Consider the following 23,145-nt stretch of genomic DNA (forward strand, 5'->3'; position numbering starts at 1 on the left):
CTCACGTTGTGCTGACACCCCCCCCAACCATAAAATTATTTTCATTGCTATTTCATAATGGTAATTTTGCTACAGTTATGAATCGTAACGTAAATATCTGTTTGTCTATGGTTTTAGGCCATCCCTGTGAAAGAGTCATTCGATACTGCCCCCCCCCAACCCTCCTCCACCCTCCCACTTCCATGCCCAAAGAGGTCATGACCCATAGGTTGAGAACTGCTACCTTAGGCTTTTTGTTTGAGATGGAGTCTCACTATGTAGCCCTGGCTGGCCTGGGACTCACTATGAAGACCAGGCTAACCTGGGACTCACATCTGCCTGCCTCTGTCTCCTGCATGCTGGGGTGAAAGGTGGAAAGATGTGCAGTGCCTGGTTTGTGGGCTCTTTGTTTTGGCTCGTGGTCTCCGGCTGTTGTACCTTGAGGTATAGCCTCACTGGAAGAAGTGGGTTTCTGGGGCCCAGGCTTTGAGGTTTTAGAGCTTGGCTCTACTTCCTGTCTTCTTTCTGCTTTCGGACTGAAGGTACAATGTGAGAAGCTGTCTCCTGCTGACATCAGGGCTTCCCCCACCAGAGCTGATTGTACCCCTTACTCAACTGAAAGGGGGAAACAAAGCTTTCCTCTGAGGTGGATTATTGTCAGGTATTTAGTTACAGTGAAAAGAGAAGTGCCTGATACACACACTTCCAGGATACAGAGGTACAGAATAAGCATTCCCGTTCCAGGAGGGGGGGTGGGGCAGAAGCTCAGCCAGACCACTGAATGTGAAACTCCATGTTTGTCATTCATGGCTCATGGTGGCATCATCTGGGCTCCAGCGGGCTTGAGTGGCCCTGTCTCTCAGACTCTGTTGCTTGTGTCACATGAGGCCTCTCTCTTGAGGCACTCTAGTCTGTGTCTGTGTCTTGCCTCATGAATGTCCCATGTCTCTGGTATCCTGGATATCTTTGGTATATTGTGGTATCTCCTGTAACTTTGAGATACTTCTGAGAATATTGAGTGTTACGTGGGTCAGAGAGAAACACTGGGCAGTGTTTTTTACTTCCAGCTACTTGCTTTGCTGCTAGGCTCAGTGGATTCCTCTTGTTTATAGAGTGACAGTATTAAGTCAGTGACTCTGAACAGTGGCTTCCTTTGTCCTTCCCTAAGAAATGCAGAGATTCCTATTGCTGGCAGTGTGCGCTGTCCTCTCAGGGCCTACAGCCTGGTGCTTGGTACAATTTATTCTTTCTACTGCTAATGTGATTTGATTTAAAAAACAAAATCCTAAACCTGGTTACTGTCTTAGTCTGTCTGTAATAAACTTAGTGTACATTGAGTATCATATAATCAATGGAAGTGTGATTGGCTTTGGGAAGCCAGGAAGCCTTGATCCTCTAGATCAAGGAGCTGTGTCCAGCAGAGCCTTTCTTGCTGTGTTACTCTGCGGCAGAATGAAGAAGTGTTAAAGAGCCTACATGCTTGAGCAAGCAAGAACTGAGCTTGCTGTCTGAGGCTCTTTATATAACTAGCACTAATCCACACATGAGGGTGACTCACTCTGCACCACCACTTTGGACATTAACTTTCCAACACAGTCAAACCTTAGCACCCTCGGCGTAGCAATTCTGAAGTAGTGTAAGAGCCAGGAGATTCAATGCCAGAGTGTGAAGTTAGGATCGTCCAGGGACCAGGAGAGCTTGGTGGTTGATGGGAGGGACCAAGCCCCAAAGGGCACACTGATATGCCTGAGTGCAGTGTTACTGAGCAGGGGAGATAGAATTTGTTCACAACTTGTGATAATGGAAAAATTAGACCTCTATAAAGTATCTATCACCTATAGAAACTAAGGCAATAGTGGATTAAAGACCTAACAATGAAATAGGAAACCTTGAAACTTCCCAGGTTAAATATGAGTATCTCTGGTACTTTAATAGAAAGGCGGTGATTTGTTTAAGTCTTTTTTCTTTTAAATGTATGAGTGCTCTGTCTGCATGTACATCTGCATGCCAGAAGAAAGCATCAGATCCCATTACAGATGGCTGTGAGCCACCATGTGGCTGCTGGGAATTGAACTCAGGACCTGTGGAAGAGCAGCCAATGCTCTTCACTGCTGAGCCATGTCTCCAGCCCTGAGGTGTTTTAATTTTATTTTTTTTGTTAAGTTCTCATGTAACTGAGGCTGGCCTTGAACCCCTGATCCTCCTGCGTACCCATTTTGAGTACTAGAATGAGAGCAATATAAGACCATGCTCAACCAGAGGGGTTTCTCATTTTTGTGTTGAAAAAAAATTATTGTTGCGAGCGTGTGTGTGTGTGTGTGTGCATGCACACATGTGTGTGTCTGTGTGTGTGTGTGTCTGTGTGTGCGTGCATGCACACATGTGTGTGTATGGTGCATGAGTCACATGGCACATATGTGGTGGTCAGGGGACAACTTTGTGGAGTCAGTTCTCTCCTTCCACCCGTGCGAGAGTTCTGGGGATCAAACTCAGGTGGTCAGGGTTTCCTGGCAAGTGCCTTTACTCCCTGATCCATGTCTCCAGCCCAGGCAGGATTTTTGAAGTCACAAAAAGCATTACCATAATGGAAAGCACTAACTATTTTATTGCATCAAAATGAAAACTTTGATGGCAAAATTGAAAGTAAGTAGGAAGCAAGGAGGGTAGGTATGTCCCCTCCTTCTGAGCTAATTGCTGCTGAAATGGAAATATTTCCGATATGTTGGGTTAAATAAAAGACACTGTTAGGATAATTGCTTTTATTAATAGGGCCATTAGAACATTTTATACGGCTTTCATTGATGACACCCATTCTATATCTCTTGGACAGTGCTGACTTTGAATACATAAAGTCTGATCAACGAGGAAAAGGCGAAGAAGCCGGAAGGAAATGGACGAAGGATATAAACACGCTGCTTATTAGAGTGGAAATGTAGATGGCTGATGGACAGTGAGGATGGTCAATCTTACTCTAAATTGGGGCATTGCAAACTAAGATCACAATAACGTGGGAGCCCCCGCATCGCTTCAGCCAAGACAGGATTTAAACTAGTTAAAGAGGAATTTAAAAAAAAATACTTTTTATTCTTTGAGAATTTCAGACATGTTTACAATGTATATTATGGTATCCACCTCTGTAGTTCCTCCCACCCTGCCTACTTTACACCCATCCCAACTTCCTGTCCTTCTCTTTCACGTAACCCCCTGAGCTGCCTCATGTGCATAGATGTCGGGCCATCTACAGGGCATAGGCAGCCCACGAAGGCCTACAGCCTTAGAGAACGCCAAATCTCCCCCTTCAGCCTTTGGTTATCAGTAGCTCCTCCACTGGCAATTGAGACGCCCAGGAGCAACTCCCCTTTCATTCTGGAACATGGACTAGAATTTTAAAGGTGGATATGCTGGTCATTTGGACTAGTCCCCAAGAAGATAGGGGACTTGATTTTGCATAGTCACCAAAGCCGGGGGTAGGGGTGGGGTGGTGGTGGTGAATGAGCAAGGGAGTGAGCGAGTGAGCGAGTGTCACTGCTTCCTGTCTCCTGCTGTCTCATCCAGAACCCCCAGCTTTAGTCATCTCTTTTTCTCTCACACAGTCTTCATTTCTGACCAAACATCTTGCTCACACCATCAGGGTGCCATCATCTGAAGCCTGCTTCCTGTTCTGAACTCTTCCTCAGGTGGTGGGTGGGACAGACCCCTCAGTAGTAGTATCGCAGTGACACTGGTCCCAGGAGAAGGGCTGGGTGAAGACCCAGGGACCCCAAGAGTCATATAACTTCCTGTGGAACGGGAGTATTTACAGGAGGAGGGTTCTGTCGGGGTGGCAACTGCAGCTACTGCTTAGGGCTTTTCTCAAGAGCGGTTGGGCTGTGTGTACGTTCTCAGGCTCTATCTGTTCTTAAATCCAGACATGCTGCATGGATGTCTCCCAAGAGCATCAGGACCCAAGTGCAGCATGCCTTAGGCCCCCAGGCTTTGGCAGGGTCTATACACTGCTAAGAGAGGAACAGAAGGGTCTTGTTCAGTGACTGTGAAGTGACAATTTTAAGAGTTGCTTTCAGAGGTGCTTTTGCGGATATAAGAAAAACTGTATGCATGCATGTGTGTGTGTGCGCGCGCGCGTGCGTGTGCATGCATGTAATCACACAAGGAGGACGTTATGGCGTGTTCAGTCATCTGTTAGAGCAATGTGTCCACTCAGCGATGTTCAGGAGGAGTTTGGGTGTTCCCACAATGAGCTGAGAGCACTCTGTCTCATTTGTGCAACCGTGAGCTGACAGTTGAGCTAGGAGAATGGAGAAGTTGGTGCAGTGACCTGGTCGGCAGAAAAACTGCCAGCTCCAGCAGCTTGCTAATCTAGCCTTCCTGCAGCTGCTCTGGGCTCTTGCTCCTTAAAATTCAAGAACTGCAAAAAAGTTTTACCTTATATATGGATGATCTGTTTCAAAAACCCCCACTAGCTGGAGAGTATCAGGTAGTCTTTATGGAGTTGATTGTGCTGTCTTGTGGACGTCAGTTTAAAACAACCAATATCATTCCTTCGAAACATGTGGGCACATGATCTAGTCTCTGTTGCAGTAGTAATAAGTCAGTGGTTTCTACCCCCACCTTAGACCATTCAGTTCTCAGGTAAACGACACAGAACTTTTTTTTTTAATTAGGTATTTTCCTCATTTACATTTCCAATGCTATCCCAAAAGTCCCCCATACCCTCCCACCCACCCCCCTATCCACCCACTCCCACTTTTTGGCCCTGGCATTCCCCTGTACTGGGGCATATAAAGTTTGCACAACCAATGGGCCTCTCTTTCCAGTGATGGCCAACTAGGCCATCTTCTGATACATATGCACCTAGAGACACGAGCTCTGGGGTACTGGTTAGTTCATAATGTTGTTCCACCTATAGGGTTGCAGTTCCCTTTAGCTCCTTGGGTATTTTCTCTAGCTCCTCCATTGGGGGCCCTGTGATCCATAAGACACAGAACTTTTATATTTATAATTAGCCTTTAAAGCAGCAGAGCTGGGCAGATATCTACCCTCTAAGTGTTAGTATCTACTTCTCTATCAATAACCCCGAGATATGGCTTGCTATGTTCTGTCTAGTCCACTGTTACCACAACTGGCTATCCCTTATGGCAGATTCTCCGGATCCTTTGCCCCATGGTGTCTTCTCCTCCCCCCTCCACTCTCACTCTTTCTTCTCTCTTTTGTGGTCCTCCAAGCCCTAGGACCGAAACCCCACCAACTTCTCTGCTGCCCAGCTATAGGCTGTCAGCATCTTTATCCAGCCAATAGTTCTAAATTAAGGAGCAAGGTCACATTGCGCCACTTGGTGTCCATGAGGATTCTCTTGTCCCCATGATAACCATTTCTTAGGGGCCAGTATTTTAGCATTAGAATACACAGCAAAAGACCAAACTTTAACAAGTACTCTTTGGCAGGGCAATTAATTATGACAATGGGAAAGGCACCATGTGGAAGCTCATTCCTTTTCTGTACTTTTGAGTCAGTTTTGCCCTGTAGCTCAAGCTGGCTTTGTGTTTGAGATCCCGCCGCCTCCGCCCCCTGAGTGCTGAGATTACAGCTGTATGCCACCATGCCCAACTCTTAAGTGATACTTGTATTGGAGATCTGGTTGTGCTGGTCCCCTGCGGGAGTACTCTGAACTTAAGCTTGTACCCTCCGTGTAGCAGAGCATGCACCGGCTGTGCTGAAAGAGGCTTGCTCACCAAACCTTGCTCTCGAGAGCCCATATTAGCTGACCGTTAACATCTCCTTAAGTGTGCGTGTCAGAGAAGGTAACCCTGGGTCTTGGTCATAATAAGTGTTTTGGCCAGCTGAGGTTGCTGTAACAAAACCCCGTGGACAGTGTGGTTTATGAACAATGAGAATTTATTTCTTGCAGTTTTGTAGCCAGAGGTCAGGATTCCAGCAGGACTAGGTTCTGATGAGGAGCCTCTTCAGGTCTCCATCTTTGAATGCCGGGAAAGGACCTGGAGAGCTGTCTGAGGTCCTTATACTATAGGCACTAATCTCATTCATGATAGTTCCAGCCTCATAATATGTCACCTCTCAAAGGTCCCACCTCCTAATGCCAGCGCTCTGTTGGTCAAGAGTGGTGTGTGTTTGAGTGTGTGTGTGTGTGTGTGTGTGTGTGTGTGTGTGTGTGCGTGTGTTAGGATGTCTTGTCTGGATGTTTCACGTCTGCATTCCCAATAGGCAGCATGGAATCCCCACTCTCTTCTATTTCTGATTTGATCTACGAGTTTTGTAATTTCTCAGACACACAAGAGAGTATCACTGAGTCCCAAAATTAGGGTGGGGCTGGATGCAGCTGCTCACACAGCCTGGGCTCTGTGTCTTCACCTTTCTTGGTGGAAGGTGCCTCCTCAGGCTGCAGCAACAGCCATTCTCCTCCATAGGTCACAATGGTTGCTTAGACCCTGGCTCTCCTAATGACCCCACCGCTAGCCAGAGCCAAAAGCAATGTTCGTTGCGGCAGCTTCTCAACCTCTCTTGTTTCTCACTGGGCCTCTTAGGTCCCATGACTTTTCTGGAACTCATCTGGGTGAGGAGGTGATTGCCTTAGAAGCTAGGGCAGGGCTGGGTGGGAGGGGGCTTGGGAGACAGCTTACTCTTATGGGAATGCGCAGGGGTGACCAGGTACATGAATTCCCTGGAGAATAACTGTGCTAAGTGGACTTGAAAGGACAAATTCTGGAGGCTGCAAGCATCCCCATTAAAACTCTTGTCCAATTTTCTCCTGTGACAAAGCAATCAAAGCCACTCAGAGGTGGGCCCTCTCCTGCACCATGGTGGTCACTGCCACAGCCCTAGAAGAGAGCAAGCACAGGGGTACACCTCATCTTTCCCAGGTTAATTATGGCCTTACATTAGCTTCAAGCAACAGGGAGACATTGTCCTGCAGCTTGGAGGCACAGCACTCTGGGTGATAACATACTCTGGGAGGGAGGGAGAGCATTCTGGATGCTAGAGGACTTTGATTGACATTCTGTTGGTAGAAGCTCAGCTCTCTGAGTCCTTCCTGCCTCTTCCAGCCCTGGTGGCTCCCAGGAGTCCATGGTCTTCTTGGCTGGAAGACTCATCACTCCAACTCTAGTCTGTCTGTATTTTCACATGACCTCCCCTCCCCTTCCCCCCCCCGCCCCCCCCCCCCCCATCTTCTCCCTCTGCCTATAAGGGCATCCACCACAGTGGATTTGACTTCATCCTGACCAGTCACATCTACAGAGGCCTTGTCTGCCTCTCTGGACACATTATGAGGAACTCATTGGTTGTTAGTCTCAGCCCCGCCCTAGCTTCTAAGCCAATCACCTCCTCACCCAGATGAGTTCCAGAAAAGTCACATTTTCTCCCCCTGTTTTCTTCTCCTACTCCTCCTGCTCCTCCTGCTCCTCCTCCTCCTCTTCCTCCTCCTCCTGCTCCTCCTGCTCCTCCAGCTCCTGGACTTCCTCCATCTTCCTGAAGAAGGTAGAGACCATTCTTTAAGAGCAGCTTTCCTAGTCTTCCTTAGGTTCTGGCTGATTTTGACCATAGGCTGGCAGCCTGGTGGTTTCATGCTGTTCTTGCTCTGGTGTGTTGTTTATGTGAACCGTGTATACATGTTGTAGCCTGCAGAGGCCAGAAGGAGGCCCAGGAACCCCAGAAACTAGAGTTTCTGATAACAGGAAGGGCTGTGTGTGTGTGTGTGTGTGTGTGTGTGTGTGTGTAGTGGGGTAGGGTGAGAGGTGAGGGGTGAGGGGTGAGGGGGGTGGGAAGCAAAATCCAGGTACCCTGAAAGAGCAGTGAGTGAACCTTAACTACTCAGCCATCTCTCTGGCCCCTGGACCACATTTTCTCGTCAATTTGTGGGTTGATGGACTAGGCAGTTGTCTTGGTTACTGTGAATGGCATTGCATGGCATGATGGACAGATATTTCTTTGTCTTGTCCTGACTTTGAGTCCTTTGGGCATGTACTCAGTACAGCTGGGCCAGAGGGTGTCTCTGTTTTTGTTTCTGTGAGGAATTTCTGCACCATGTTCGTAGTGGCTGTACTAGTTTACATCCCTACTGGCAATGGAGAAGATTCTTATTATTATGCATTCTTTTGTTGTTGTTGTTGTTTTCTGTTTGTTTTTGTTTTTCCGAGACAGGGCTTCTCTGTATAGCCCTGGCTGCCCCAGAACTTGCTCTGTAGACCAGGCTTGTGTCTACAATGTCAGAGATCCACCGCCCGCTGCCTCTGGAGTACAGAGTTAAAGATAATGTGCTACCACCACCCAGCTTGTATGCTTTTGATAATTTGGCAGATATTTGATTAGTAATCTCCAAAACCGACCATCTCCCTGCATGGACCTCTCCCTGTTGCCATAGAGCACTCTCCTCTCAGATGCAGTGTACTCTGATCTGCATGGCTGGCTCCTAAAATCCTTGCTCTGCCCAGAGCCACCTCCTCATCTGATGGTGGACGTACCCACTCAGTTGCTTAGGGTACGGCTTTGGGGTCTTCTTGGTTCTTTTGTTTTTCTCACACACCCCAGGTCCATTCCTTTATGAGATACCAGAATCCAAACATATCTCCTACCCAAGGCTCCACCCTGGGTCATTGTCACCTGCTCAGCTTCCACAGCACATGCGTCTCTGGAGCCACACTCTGCCCAGAAGACTGAGTTAATGCAGGTTATTGATCACCAACTGTTCAAAGTGATCTGGGTGCTTCATGGCCCTGTGGGCTTGGGTACCACTCTCTCACTTCACTCTGCCCCAGTCTCTGGCCCCCCTGGTAGGTAGTTGGAATCCCCTGATGGACAAGTCCAGATCTGGCTTTGCTTCTGCTGTTTTTCTGCCTGCGTTGTTCCCCATCCTTGTTCCCCTGTCTTCTGTTTTTTTTTTTTTTTTTGCCTCCTTCAAATCTGGGTCCAAATACTCCCTGTGAGTCAGCTGTAACCCTATCTGCTGTCATTCATTCACATCCTGTCTTGCTCCACACTGTCAAATGCTACACATGATACTGGCTGTGTGTGTGTGTGTGTGCACATGCATGCATGTTGATATCCTTACACATTGTGCCTCATGAGTTGATCATTGGCAGATAAATAAATGATTGGCCTAAGAATTGAACAGGTTGAAATCTGGGTCCCTGGGGTCCCTGTCTTAGTTAAGGTTTCACTGATGTAAACACACACCATGACCAAGGCAACTCTTATAAGGACTACATTTAGTTGGGGCTGGCTTACAGGTTCAGAGGTTCAGTCAGTCCATTATCATCAAGGCAGGAAGCATGGCAGCATCCAGCCAGGCATGGTGCAGCCAGGCATGGAGCTGAGAGTTCTACATCTTCACCTGAAGGCGGCTAGTGGAATACTGGCTTCTAGGATCTTAAAGCCAACACCCATAGTGCCAAAGCTATTCCAACAAGACCACACCTACTCCAACAGGGCCACACCTTCTAATAGTGCCACTCCCTGGGCTGAGCATATACAAACCATCACAGTCCCTGTTGCCTCTGGTCCAGCCTCCTGGAAGACAGCTGTTCCCCTCAGGGTCCTCAGAGCTCACTGATAACGCTTGGGCTGTGTGCCTCTGACCCACTTCCCCTCTTCATTTCTAGACTGGCCTTATTGTTGCGTGCTACCATGGCTTTGTGGATACCGTGGTGGCCTTAGCAGAGTGTCCCCACGTTGACGTCAACTGGCAGGACAGCGAAGGGAACACAGCCCTGATCACTGCTGCGCAGGCAGGTAAGAGCTGGCCTTTATTCTCCCTCCAGGGCTCTGCTGCTGGGCCGTGTGGGCTCCAGTGACTCCTGGATGCATCCCACAGATCTGGAAATGGATTCGCCTAGAGCTGTGCTGGGAAGGGGCTGACTGGCATGCAGGAGAGAGCGCACATCTCTCTCTGTGCTCTTGGAACAGCACACTTAGCCACTGAATCAGGAAGGATTCAGAATGGAGCTGCCACCAGCTAGAGTCTTCACCGTAGAGCCACCTCCGGAAGGCAGGCTTGCTTGCCTCTCAGAGCACTGACAACCCCGGAGACTGGGCGGTGTGGTACTGGTGGCCTGGAGCCACAGTCCCATGCTTTACTGACAGTTATGTAATTAGATCCACTGAGAAGGTGACCTTGCTTTTTACCTATAAAGAAACGCCAGGGACAGCTCTCCTCGAGCTTCAGAGAATTCGTGTAACAGAGCGAGACTAAATTAGTAAGAGTCCTGTGAAAGTGGATTCAAGTACATGTCAGGTCATCTCTGGGAGTGAATATATATGCCACCATTACCAAGGGCATGGGGGTGCCCAGGGATTTGTGGTCCATTCAGAGTGCTGGGATGTAGCTCAGGAGGCTGCAGGCGGAGTGCATTTGAAACAAGCATTTCATTCAATCACTTTAACATAAATGCTTACACTTTTCCAAACAGTTGTGTAACTGACCATTCCCTACGTTCTTAGCCTTTATACATCAGTCAGCCCATTGTATCCTGAGATTCCCCATCTGCAGATTCAACATGGATTAAAAAAAAAAAAAAAACCGTTGTAATCGGATCTGAAATAGGGCCTATAGATAGCTCAGTGGTAAGTCGCTTGCTATCCAAGGATAAGGCCCCAGACTTGATCTTGAGTGAAACAAAATAAAACAACAACAGCAATAAAACCATTCAGACGACAGGTGTGTCAGCACTAAAGCACATACAGACATTTTCCTTCACCATTATTTGCTTAAAATACAGTATATTAAGTATTTGATATATTTACACTGCATTAATTACTGCACATAATCTAGGGATGGATTAATCACACAATACAATGTGTGTAGGTTATATACCAATACCACACCATTTTACAAAATTAAAAATTATTTTACTTTATGTGTATGTATGTTTTGCCTAGTGTGCACCTGTGCACCCACACACATGTCATGCCCAGGGAGGCCAGAAGAGGGTGCTGGATCCTTTGGAGCTGCAGTTACTTGATGGTTGTGAGCCACCATGTAGATGCTGGAAACAATTCATGGTCCTTTGGAAGAGCAGTGAGTGCTCTTAACCTCTGAGCCACCTCTCCAGCCCCTACTACATCATTTTATATAAGATACTTGAGAACCTCAGGGTTTTGGTATCTACAAGGGTACTGGATCTCATGGGAGCATTTTCTTAACTGGGGCTCTCTCCTCTCTGATGACTTTAACTATGTCAAGTTAAGACTCTCCCACACAAGTGGGAACTGGGCTCAAGGCTCTGAAGCCGAAGAAAGTGCCCAAGTGTGGTGATACTGGTAGAAGCCTCTGTAGCTTGGTATCTACAAGGGTATTGGTGTCCTCAAAGACACCAAGGATGACAGTCTAGTTCATCACTCAGGTTCTTAGTGGCAAGTAACTTGTACGTAGCCCATGGCTGTGTCAGGAAGAAGAGGCTTTTGTGTCCTGAAGGACTGTGGGGCAGCTTGGGTGGTGTCTTGGCTAGGGTTTCTATGGCTGTAATGAAACACCATGACCAAAACAACGTGGGGAGCAAAAGGCTTGTTTGGCTTAAGCTTCCACATCACTGTTCACCATTGAAGGAAGCCAGGACAGGAACTCAAACAGGGCAGAAACCTGAAGGTAGGAGCTGATGCAGAGGCTATGGAGGGCTGCTGCTTACTGGCTTGCTCCTCATGGCTTGCTCAGCCTGCTTTCTTATAAAATCCTGTACTGTCGCCCCAGGGATGGCACCACCCACAATGGGCTGGACCCTCCCCCATCAATCACTAAATAAAAAATGCCCCCTGCCCCAGGTTTGCCTGCAGCTGATCTCATGGGAGCATTTTCTTAACTGGGGCTCTCTCCTCTCTGATGACTTTAACTATGTCAAGTTAAGACTCTCCCACACAAGTGGGAACTGGGCTCAAGGCTCTGAAGCCGAAGAAAGTGCCCAAGTGTGGTGATACTGGTAGAAGCCTCTGTAGCTGGCCCAAAGAGAAGAGAACTCTACTGTCTCTCTTGCTTTCTAGGCTCCATGTCAAGGGCTCTCTGTATGGATCTCATCAGGTGACACAAGGGAGGAGACACACTGTCATCTAGCTATGTCCTTAGCGGGAGTACTCTGTGCACCCCACAGGCCAGTCCAGATGTTCTTGCTGGAGTTTCCCAAAATCACTGTGTCAGCACACGGCTCTTCCCTCCCCCATTTCTAGAGTGGGGGTTTTATTCTGTTGGAGGATCCCAGATTTTGGAAGCCCAGATCTCAGCCACTGGCAGCGGGTGTGTGACAGCACCTCTGCCATAGCTTAATTTCTGTTGCTGTGATGAAATGCCCCACCACACACACACAAAAAGGGTCAGCTTCTAGGAGAAAGGCCTTACTTTAATTCACAGTTCCAGGTTACATCCATCATACCAAGGAAGTCAAGGGCACCAGAACTCAAACTGGTTATTCCTGTCATAGCCGCAGTCAAGAGCAGATTGAACAATGCCTGCCTGCTTGCTATTCAGTTCTGTTTATCTACTCTATTCAATCTGGGACCCACTATTCAGAGAACAGTACCATCTACAATGGACTGCGTCTTCCTATATCAATTGCACAATCAAAACCACCCCCCACAGACTTGCCCACAGGCCTGATCTACACTATCCCTCATTGTGACTTCTGCCCTGGGCAGCTATAGAATGTGCCAAGGTGGTGATTAAAACTATCCGACACCTATCCATCACAGCAGTAGTAGGTGTTTGGCAACCACAGCCATCATACAGGATATCCTATGGTCCTAGAACTGTTGGGGATCAGGGGGTTGGAAGTGAGGCCTCACCCTGCCTTGAGTCTTTCTCCAGCTCCCAGGACAGAGAACTAGACACAGGACCTAGCACTGCTTGTTCAGGCATTAGGGGAGGGACGGGTGTCCTGTGGATATGCAGTGGGAACATTTCACCTGGCTTGGGCCCAGGGCTTGGGCTCAGAACTCTGGGCAGAGAAGCCAGAGGCAGGTTTCTTAGCTAATGTGTCTCAAAGCCTGGGGCTTGGATGGAGCTGCAGGGATGGGTCTCTGGAATGGAGACAAGGGGATGGTGTACCTTGTGTGGTGTTAGAGAGTCACTATCTAGAAGAGAAGAGAGTTCTATGATGAAGGTAGGGGCTGGGCCAGTCAATGTCCTGCAGGGCGGTTCCAGGTGACATGATGTAGGGAGGGGACAGAGGAAGGGCTGTGTACCAGGAACAGGGCTGTCAGAGGTGTCGCTGTCGGTGAGGAATGAGGTAGGAGATTAGACTTTTGGGTGTCTGGTCAGGGAACAGCACAGACGTGAAGAGTTAAAAATTAAGAAGCAGGGGGTTGCAGAAGCATGGTTTGTGTTCGAAATGCTGGGTGATATCAGCGAGGAGGTCCCAGTGTCGAGTGAAGGGCACAGAACCAGAAACGTTCATGGGATCAGCACAACCGAGGGCCACGGACATGGGCAAGATCGTGAAGAGTGGTAGAACGTGGAGGAGAGATCTCTTTTCTGATCGAGTTGCCACATTAGTTAGTGCTTGATGCCGGTGGGGTGCTGCCTTCTGGACTGTGGTCTATTTGAAATGCCTCTGGTTTATATAAGCATTAGAATCACAACTTGACTGAGTATACTAATACTGGGTGCCCCCCCCCATCCTCCTCCCCCTTGCTTTCCCCTCCCTCTCCAGCCCTCCTTTCCTCTCTCCCGTCTCTCTGCTTTCTTCCCTCCCTGGAATTGGAGGGAGTTATTGGAGTCCCACCTGCTTTTTGCATTTTGTTGTTACCTGAATGTGTCGCCTATACTTCATGCTTGACATCGGAAACAAAGACAGTTCACAGCACCTGCAAGGCATTTGTAACTGTCCTTTAACTACAGTTCATTTGGCACCCCCTTCTGGCCTCTGTAGGCACCAGGCATGAGCACAGTATGTGTACACACAGAGGGAGAGGGAGGGGGAGCGGGAGCGGAAGAGGGGGAGGCAGAGGGATAGAGAAAACACTTATTATACACATAAAATGAAAGTGATAAATAAATCTTTAAAAATCCTCAGAAGCTAGCTGTCACATCTCAGGTTCCCTGTGTGCTTGTTTGGGTCCCTCTCCTGGTGTGTGTTTACTTCAGGAAACAGTTTCCAGCTGCTCCTAGAATCCCATCTGCCTGTTTGTTCTCAGCCCTCCAGCATTTATTCTCACCTGTGGGGTGGAGCAGCCCTTCCATCCACAGCCCTGTCTTCCAAGCTGGAAAATGCCTCACGGTACCCAAGTAGCTTCATTATTAAGCCAGTCCCCGTGGCTTTGATTACAGCTTCTGAGCTGGCAAAGGAGTTCTCCCCAAAGCTTTACTGTGAGAAATCCAGACGAGTCCAGAGGAAAGTGGTGAAGACCAGGTGGCAGCCGGTGACTTTGTTTGCTGTGTGTGTGTGCTGACTGCCCATATTAGTTCTTCTCACTGCTGTCAGAAAATACTTGACTAAAGCAACGTGCGGAAGGGGCGTTTATCTGGTCTGTGGTCTGGGGGTACAGTCCAGCAAAACAGCACATGCCCCTTTCCCAGGCAGTTTCCAGAAAAAAACACCACATGTCTGTTCTCAGCAAAGCATCCTCTCATAAGACAGTTTCTAGAAAAAAAAAAATCACATGACACAACTGAGTCTCCAAAGAAACCAGAAATTTCCACTTCAGGTAGAAATTAACTAGGTGTGTCTCCTAGTTAATTCTAAATTTAGTAAGGGTGACAGCAGAGATTAGCTATCATACCAGCTGAAGGTCAATCTCCCGCCCCCGGCCCCTGCATGCTTCAGCATAGATCTCCTTAGACAGGAGGGTAACTAACAACCTAGCACTGCTGCACACAAGAAATATCACATAGACACAGGTTATGTACCTCCAAAACGAGGTGAAAAGTCTTCACTGTCCCTACCGCATCCTTATAGACAAGGGCTCTGCAAGAGCTATATCCCTCACAGTTTGGCTGCTCTTTAAACCATGTGACATCAGTACCACACATTTGCAGTTGGGTGTCACACCCCACCTTCTTGCTGTCCTGAGTGAGACCTATGGTCTGTGGTCATAGGAATGTCCAGATTTTTACGCTGCAGCTGTGCACACCCTTAGGTGACATCCTGGGGACATTGCTGAGGTTCTGTTAAACAGCCCTCTTTGTTTGGCGTTCCAGTGTCTTCCTGCCCACTTGAAGACTGCTTCTTCTCTTTATATAGGGGCACACTTTTCCTGTACTGGTTTAATTTCCTGATGACCTGGGTCCTGAGCCGGAGGTTCTGGAGCTGTGCTCGGAGCCCAGAGTCAGTGGATGTAATGGGACTTTCTCATAGCCTCAGGCTGTGTACTCTTTCCTCTCTGCTCCCCAAGGCCTCAACTCTTTTCTTTCAATGGCGTGGGGTCCGTGGCAGAAGTTGAGCTGACATTTTGCCTAGGGTGCTTGGTACCTGCTGGCCCAGGGAACAGGGACTTGCTTCAGGCAGCCCTGGGTTTATTTGTCACTGGGCTAGGGTGGCTGCCATACACCAAAGGGTTGTGGGGTGGCATGGTCACATCCACTGACCCTGACTGGGTTGAGCAGTTGGAAGGTGATGAATTTGGCTGTGAAAGGCTCCCGACACAAGGCCTGGTTGCTTTTCTTGTGTGCTGCTTGTATAAGTGGGATACCCAGTGTTTGGAAAGAAACAAGCGAGCAGTCAAGGGGTGTGTGGGAAGAAAGACTTCTCCTTTCCCAGGTTCCCGGTTCCCAGAAGGCATGTCCAACCTTCTGACATTGCAACATGAAGCTATTGTCTACAGGGTTCACATTCACACTTGGGACTGGATGTGTGCAAGGCGGGCAGCTAAAAATAAACAAATGAAAACCCCAAGGAAATGGCCACTCCATAATTAAGGGGAACGATTTTTATTATAGGTAAAATAGAGAGTGGGGGTGGGGGTGGGGTCTACCATGGCTACATTTCAGGGACTGAGAGAGTATCAGAGAGAAGAGAGTCGGGAGAGGAGCAGCCTGGCAATTGTCAGGGCGATGGGAGCAGAGGACAGCAAAAATGATAGAAAGAGTCCTACCAGTTGTAAAGGGGCTATGCTGGGGGTGGGGGGAGGCGGGGGGCGGGCAGGCCAGCTGGAACAGCCTGTGAGCTAGCATGGGGCTCTGATCCTTTGGAGTTAATAGAGAACTAGATGCCTTCTCTGGAGTTTGGGGGACTGTTTGTTGGAGGAGAGAGAGAGAGAGAGAGAGAGAGAGAGAGAGAGAGAGAGAGACCTCCTGGCAAACAGAAACCTACTTTACACAGTTTCTGAGGACTGCTGAGTGTTTACCTGGTTGGAGTGCAGCCTCAGCTGAGTCCACATTGTCACCGTGGAGGGCTGGGACCTGATACTGACCCATTCAGTTACAAAAAAAAACAGAAACAAACTAACCAAACACCAACAGAGCAAACAAAACCACACAAAGCAGCAACAAGGAAACCCTCAACGTTTTAAGTTCAGCTACAATTTTGGGTTGGGCCACATTGGCAGCTGTTCTTGGCCACATATGGCTGGAGGTCTGTTAAGACAGCCCTGCAGAGGCAACCGTACTTAGTGCCTGATGTCTGTATAGGATTTCTTGGATTTAAAAAAGAACCTATTTTCTGTTCTTTCCTTTTTGTTTTGTTCTAACGGTGTTTTTTCCCCTCTTTCTCTGGCTTCTGTTGTTGCCCCCTGTTTGCCAGTTTGCTCATCCACCCTGTATGTGGCTGGATTGTTTGTGCCCATTCCCTATCTACCCCCACCACTGCCCACCCCCACCATCCCAGGCTCTCACCTGCTTCTGCCTGCCCAGGCTTCCAGCTCAGCAAATTGCATAGGGAGGAGGTGTGCACATCTGTAAAAATGTAAATTGAAAAGTGTTTCCTTGGTGCTTGGGGGGCAATCCCAGGACCTCTCATGTACTTACTATGAGCAAACCCTCTACTTCTGGCATCCCTGGCACCCCTTTTTTGTCTTAATTGTCTCAGCCTGATGAAGATTTTTTCCTAGTTTGTTTGGAAATGTTAGAAGCAACCTTAGCCCCATGGCAAGTTGCGTTCACAGCCTGGTTCCCACATCTGTAGAACCTGCCCTGCTTAATCCACCCACTGTTTAGTACAGAGCTGGTTAAAGCACCGAGTGCCAGGCCCTCTGCTAGGCGTTCCTGTTCTAATAGTCTGAGCCTGTCACCAAGTATCAGGGAAGCTAATGTGCTCATCAGGGGACCCACTGTGAGGATCTGGGTCTCAGATTCTCCTGGCAGATGTCATGGGGGAACCCCTCAGGAGCCTCCCCAGCAGCAATACCGCAGATCCCCATGAGATGGCTGTAGAAGGGCATAAAGGCACTGTGAGTTCATGTGCAAAAACAGAAAAGTGAGGTTGTTTTTTCAAGGAGGCCAAAGCCCTCGTATCATCTTGATTTCTTAATTTCAACCATTGTCTAGAAATTGCTGCTTGTAGTAAAGTCACTACAATTTGTGTGAGAGAGAACACCTTCCATCCTTTAACACTGTTTTACTAGTCTGCACTCAGCAACTCCAAGTAACCATGGCAACCATGCCACCCACTGTCAGCCTTTACACCAGTATTCTTTATTCTCTGACCTTTGCAACCTCAAAGCCTGTCCCTGGTGACAGGCCTCCTCCAACATGGCCACGCCTCCTGCAATAGACCACACCTCCAATCCTTCCCAAACAGTTCTACTAACTGGAGTCCAGCATTCAAATATATGAGCCAATGGGGGCTCTTCTTATTAGAACCACCATAGATGGCTAGGATAATGCTGTTGAGGCTGTGGTTTTAATCTTTTGTCCCTTTGACTTGGCTAGGACCTCTTTCTGTGAGACTCTTGCAGTTTTGCCTGGTCCTCACAGCATCTAGGTTCACTTCCGTCTCTCACCTATATGTCTAGTGTGGAGCTGGAGCAATGGCTAGATTTAATTGTCAACTTTATACAACCTAAAATCACCTAAGAGACTTTGAAGGATGGTCTAAATTATTCTGACTTTGAGCATGTCTTGGGTGGGGGTGTTGTTTTGATTACATTAATTGATATAGGAAGACACTGCCCACTGGGAGTGGCACTGTTACCCCACCCCCAAGTCTGGGTTCTGGGTGTTTAGAGAAGGTAAGCTGAATAGCAAGTGTGTATCCATTCTCTCTACTCCTGACTGTGGATGTGATGTGAGTAGCTGGTTGAACTCCTGCCTCAGTTTCCCCGAGTGATGGATTGTGACCTGGAATTCTAAGCTGAATAAACCCTTTCTCCCCTAAACTGCCTCTTTTCCAGGGCATTTTATCACAGGAATAGAAATGAAAGTAAAACAGATTGGGTCATGGCTGCTGTGTGCTCCTTGATGTGGGGACCCACTGTAAGGGCAGTGGGTGCTGGGAACCGCACTTAGGTTCTCTGAAAGAGAGGAGTGTGCTCTTAACTCTGAGCCATCCAGTCACCTCGTCAGTCCTATTTAAAAAAGACTTCCTTTGTTATTTTAAAATGCTGTGTGTGTGTGTGTGTGTGTGTCAGAGAGAGAGAGAGAGAGAGAGAGAGAGAGAGAGAGAGAGAGAGAGTCTGTGTTCATGCACTTGTGAGTCCAGGCCAAGTCCTTCATTTTTAAAACAATAGTTTTATTACTTCCAATCATCAGGATCTTGTTTTACTTTGAGTTTTAGGAAGGGCTTGTTTTCTCCTCTCCCTCCTCCTTCCCTCTCCTCCTTCCCTCTTCTATTGTTTTAAAGAAAAGATTAGAATTTGGCAAGCCTTTGGTTTCCTAACCCTGCCTGCTCTTCCACTAAACTCAGCCTTCAGAGCTCTAGCACACTAACGCTATGCCTGCAACTCAGTCAGGCAGAGAGGGCTCAGACACTGCTCTCCCTCCCCTCCCCTTTCTCCCCTCCCCTCCTCTTCCTTCCCTTTCCTTCCTCTTCTCCACCTTTGCTGCCCCAACTCTGGCTTTTCTCCTCTTCTATTAGGGATTCCCTGGGTATCCCAGCACACCTACTGGGGTACTGCATTTCCAAAGCCAACAGCTCCCTCTACTGGCCTGATTTGGAGAACTACACTGAGTCAGACAAGACCCGAGAAAACCAAATTCTCTAACACTGAGGTTCTGACATCTTCCTAATGCTGGAACCCTTATAGTTCCTCATGTTGTAGTGACCCAAAACCATAAAATTATTTTCGTTGCTACTTCATAACAGTAATTTTGCTACTGCTATGAATCATAATGTAAATGTCTGGAATGCAGGGTATCTGCTGTGTGATCCTGTGGGAAGGGTTGAGACCCAGAGGTTGGGACCACTGCTCTAACGGTTTCTATTTCTTCCCCCCTTTTTTATTATTAGATATTTTCTACAGTTTCCATTTCTAACTCAGCTTTGCACAGATAAAGGAAGACATTTTTCATCTGTCCCTGTTTTTAGTGACAGGAAGACCCTTAGCCGTAATTTGTGCTTGTGACAATGTTGAACAAGTTAGTGATTGCTTACTTTGTGGTTTATTATTAAGTATCCGATAAGGGAGCGTCTCTGGATTCACCGAGCCTGGAGTCTGTGGCCAGTTAGAGGGCTCTGGCTCACCTTAACACTCTGCGGGTCAGGGTTCAAGTGCTGTTGCCCAAACCAGAGGATGAATATTGGAAAGGATGGTGCATCAGGTAGTCAGATGAAGGGAGGCTGGGTGTTCTGGGTAGGGTGTAGGCAGGGCCACAGGTTAATAGAGGAGCTGTAGCCACCACAGAGGTACTTACATAGCAGTGTTTATGGTGGCATTATCCATAACAGCTAAGCTATAGAACACACCTAGGTGCCAGCAGCTGGAATGTATGAGCACATGTGGTATGTGGACATAACAGATTTTTTTTTTCAGCCATAAAGAAGGAAGTAAATTACATTAGTTGCAGGAAAATGGATACATCTGGAGACAAAAGTTTCCAAAAAGACAAATATTCTATGTTTTTTTTTTTGTTGTTGTTGTTTGTGGTGCCTTATTCTATACAACTACATGATCATGTACACACACATACACAACACCGAAGAGAAGTAAAATTGTCTAAGGCAGCAGTTCTCAACCTGTGGGGCGTGGCCCCTTTGGGGGTCACATGAACCTTTCACAGGGATAGCATATCAATATCCTGTATATCAGATATCATGATACATAGCAATAGCAAGACTAAAGTTATGAAGTAGCAATGAAATTGTTACTGTGGACAGGTGACCACAACATGAGGAAGTGTATGAAAGGGTGTCAGCATTGGGAAGGTTGAGAATCACTGGTCTAGGGAACAACAGGGACAAATGAGGATGGGTGGGTGAAGAATGGAGGCATGGGCAAGAGTGTGCCCAATGGGCCATGTGAGTGTGTGAGTGTGTGTATGGATGTGAGTGTGTTTGTGTGAGTGTGTGACTGTATGTGTGTGTGAGTGTGTATGTGTGAGTGTATGTGTGTGTGAGTGTGTATGTGTGAGTGTATGTGTGTGTGAGTGTGTATGTGTGAGTGTATGTGTGTGAGTGTGTGTGTGTGAGTGAGTGTGTATGTGTGAGTGTATGTGTGTGTGAGTGTGTGTGAGTGTATGTGTATGTGAGTGTGTATGTGTGAGTGTATGTGTGTGTGTGTGAGTGTATGTGTGTGTGTAAGTGTGTATGTGTGTGTGTGAGTGTGTGTGTGTGAGTGAGTGTGTATGTGTGAGTGTATGTGTGTGTGTGAGTGTGTGTGAGTGAGTGTGTATGTGTGAGTGTATGTGTGTGTGTGTGTGAGGGTATGTGTGTGTGAGTGTGTATGTGTGAGTGTATGTGTGTGTGAGTGTGTATGTGTGAGTGTATGTGTGTGAGTGAGTGTGTATGTGTGAGTGTATGTGTGTGAGTGAGTGTGTATGTGTGAGTGTATGTGTGTGTGTGAGTGTGTATGTGTGAGTGTATGTGTGTGTGTGTGTAAAAGGTTGCTCAGGCTGAAGAGATGACTCAGCAGTTAAGAGCACTGACTGCTCTTCCAGAGATCCTGAGTTCAATTCCCAGCAACCACAACCACAACCACATGGTGGCTCACAACCATCTGTAATGGGATGTGATGCCCTCTCCTGGTGTGTCTGAAGACAGGTGCAGTGTACTCATATAAATAAAAATAAATAAATCTTAAAAAAAGAAAAAACCCTCAAAGCAAACCATAATACAAAGGAGAGCGGTGAGGTCACCAGGTGAAGGAGAAAGGCTCTGGTTGGGGGACAGACATTTTGCTTAGTGATCTCTTAATTTTTTTATGTTGCCTTATAATTTCTAAGTTATTCCACTCTGCATTCTCTTTCTAATCTTGTTCTCCCCTCCAGCTTGATGTGACAAAGCCTTACTCTCAGTGTTCTCTCTCCAATGTTATAATTTCCAATGTTATGCCTGCCAATGTATCTTTCCTAGTCTTTTGTACTTTTTCTAGGAGAATAAATCACATGGTTTTTTTTTTTGTTTTTTTTTTTTTTTGGTTTTTCGAGACAGGGTTTCTCTGTGTAGCCCTGGCTGTCCTGGAACTCACTCTGTAGACCAGGCTGGCCTCGAACTCAGAAATCTGCCTGCCTCTGCCTCCCGAGTGCTGGGATTAAAGGCGTGCGCCACCACGCCCGGCACATGTTTTATTTTTCAAGCGTTCTTTTTTTTTCTACAAAAGCTCTCATTATTTTTGTAACATTATTTTTTGCTGGGAGAGGTGGCTTACTTTTTAAAATCTCTAGAAGGTCAAACATAAATTCAAATCATAAATTGAATAAGTTTACAACAGAGAATGTTTACATGCATATCCATTAAGAGTAATTAGCTCTACAGGTTCATGGAGAGTTAAAGACCATAGCTTTTGTGACTAAGTTATAAGTGAAGTTTGTATAGATAAACCCAGTCAATATTTTATCTTTTGTCCTTGCACCTATAGTAAATCATTAGCTCCCTTTTTATGGCCTTTGGTTAATGGTTTTACAACCTCTTGGAATGTGCTGTAAGTTGGAGATGCCTGCTTGTTATCTCAGAAGCAATTGTTATCTCAGAAGCAATTAATTCTTGACACTTGAAGACTGGCAGAGGTCTCATTGCAGTTTTGACATCAGAAAGGACTTAATAGCAGTCCTATTATAAAAGAGCTTAATAATTACTAATATAATTTTAGGAATTCTTACAGGATCATCTATAAGACAGTACATCTTCATCATTCTGCAGACATATCTGCTCAAAAGGGTAGGCTAATATATATATATATCAACAACAATAGGAAAAGCATATTAATAGCAGGAATCTTAAAATGAAATTCTTCTTGGCCTTGTCTGGAGAAGCCATTCTCTCATTAACTTTGACCATCCATGGCAGAACCATCTCAGGAAGATCACTGGCTAGTTTTTAGCTTCTCCTTGATGGCTCCTGGCATTGGAGATTGGCAGTCTTATGCACATGCAGGAGATGGGGGAGGGCTTGAGATGGAGCACAGATGTCTGGTGGTATCCATCACTGGGGGAGAGGAACAGGCCAGAGGGGTAGATGCTTGGGGTTTGATTCGGGACACCCAGGATAAATACGCAGTAGACACGTAGACGAGAGACTAATAGACGGGAGTATATGTGGGTGTGTTGGCGATTTAGAGGTAATGATTGAATACACGGAGCACGTAGGAGCACGGAAGGGAGAGCATGTGGGATGAGGAGAGGGTTTTCCCCTCAGCTGAGGAGCAGCAGCTTCCCGGGAACAAGAAAGGCAGAGAGATGGAGGGTCAGAGGGTGAGCTGCCAGAGGTCTCATAGAAAGACAGTTCTGCGAAAGAGGGAGGGGGAAGCAGTCAGTGCTGTGGGAGTGTCAAGGAACAGCATGGGCAAGCATCTGGTTCACCACAGTATTGGTGGACAGCTGTTGGGAGGCCGTTCAGTCACAGCTGGTCGAGTGTCAGTAGCCGGAGAGCACAGGACTGAAGGGAGTGGAATGACTGGTGGACATGCGTGACTGTGCATGTAAAGGCAGACCCATAGGGTTATTGTTGGAAATACATGCTTTCTATTTTTAATTATGCATGTGTGTGTATCTGTGTACATGATTATGAGTACCCGACAAGGCCACAAGAGGGCCTTAGACCCTATAGAACAGGAGTTAAAAGAGGTTGTGAGCCACTTGTAACTCCTTAGGTCCCAGGAACTAAACTCCGGTCCTTTGTAAGAGCAGTGCTCGCTTAACAGAAGAGC

The 23,145-nt window shown here is 47.2% G+C and overlaps 1 protein-coding gene across 1 annotated transcript in view; it reads left to right on the plus strand.

Moving 5' to 3' along the window:
• The window catches only part of Ankrd33b (ankyrin repeat domain 33B), a 78,734-nt gene that overhangs the window by 34,921 nt on the left and 20,668 nt on the right, over positions 1 to 23,145 (plus strand). The window contains exon 2 of the mRNA XM_021183180.3: positions 9,591 to 9,720. Within this exon, the coding sequence (XP_021038839.1) occupies positions 9,591 to 9,720 (130 nt within the window). The remainder of the gene's footprint in view (positions 1 to 9,590; positions 9,721 to 23,145) is intronic.

Source organism: Mus caroli, unplaced genomic scaffold (assembly GCF_978045245.1).
Source record: "Mus caroli unplaced genomic scaffold, Mus_caroli_1 scaffold_16, whole genome shotgun sequence".
Lineage (NCBI taxonomy): Eukaryota > Metazoa > Chordata > Mammalia > Rodentia > Muridae > Mus > Mus caroli.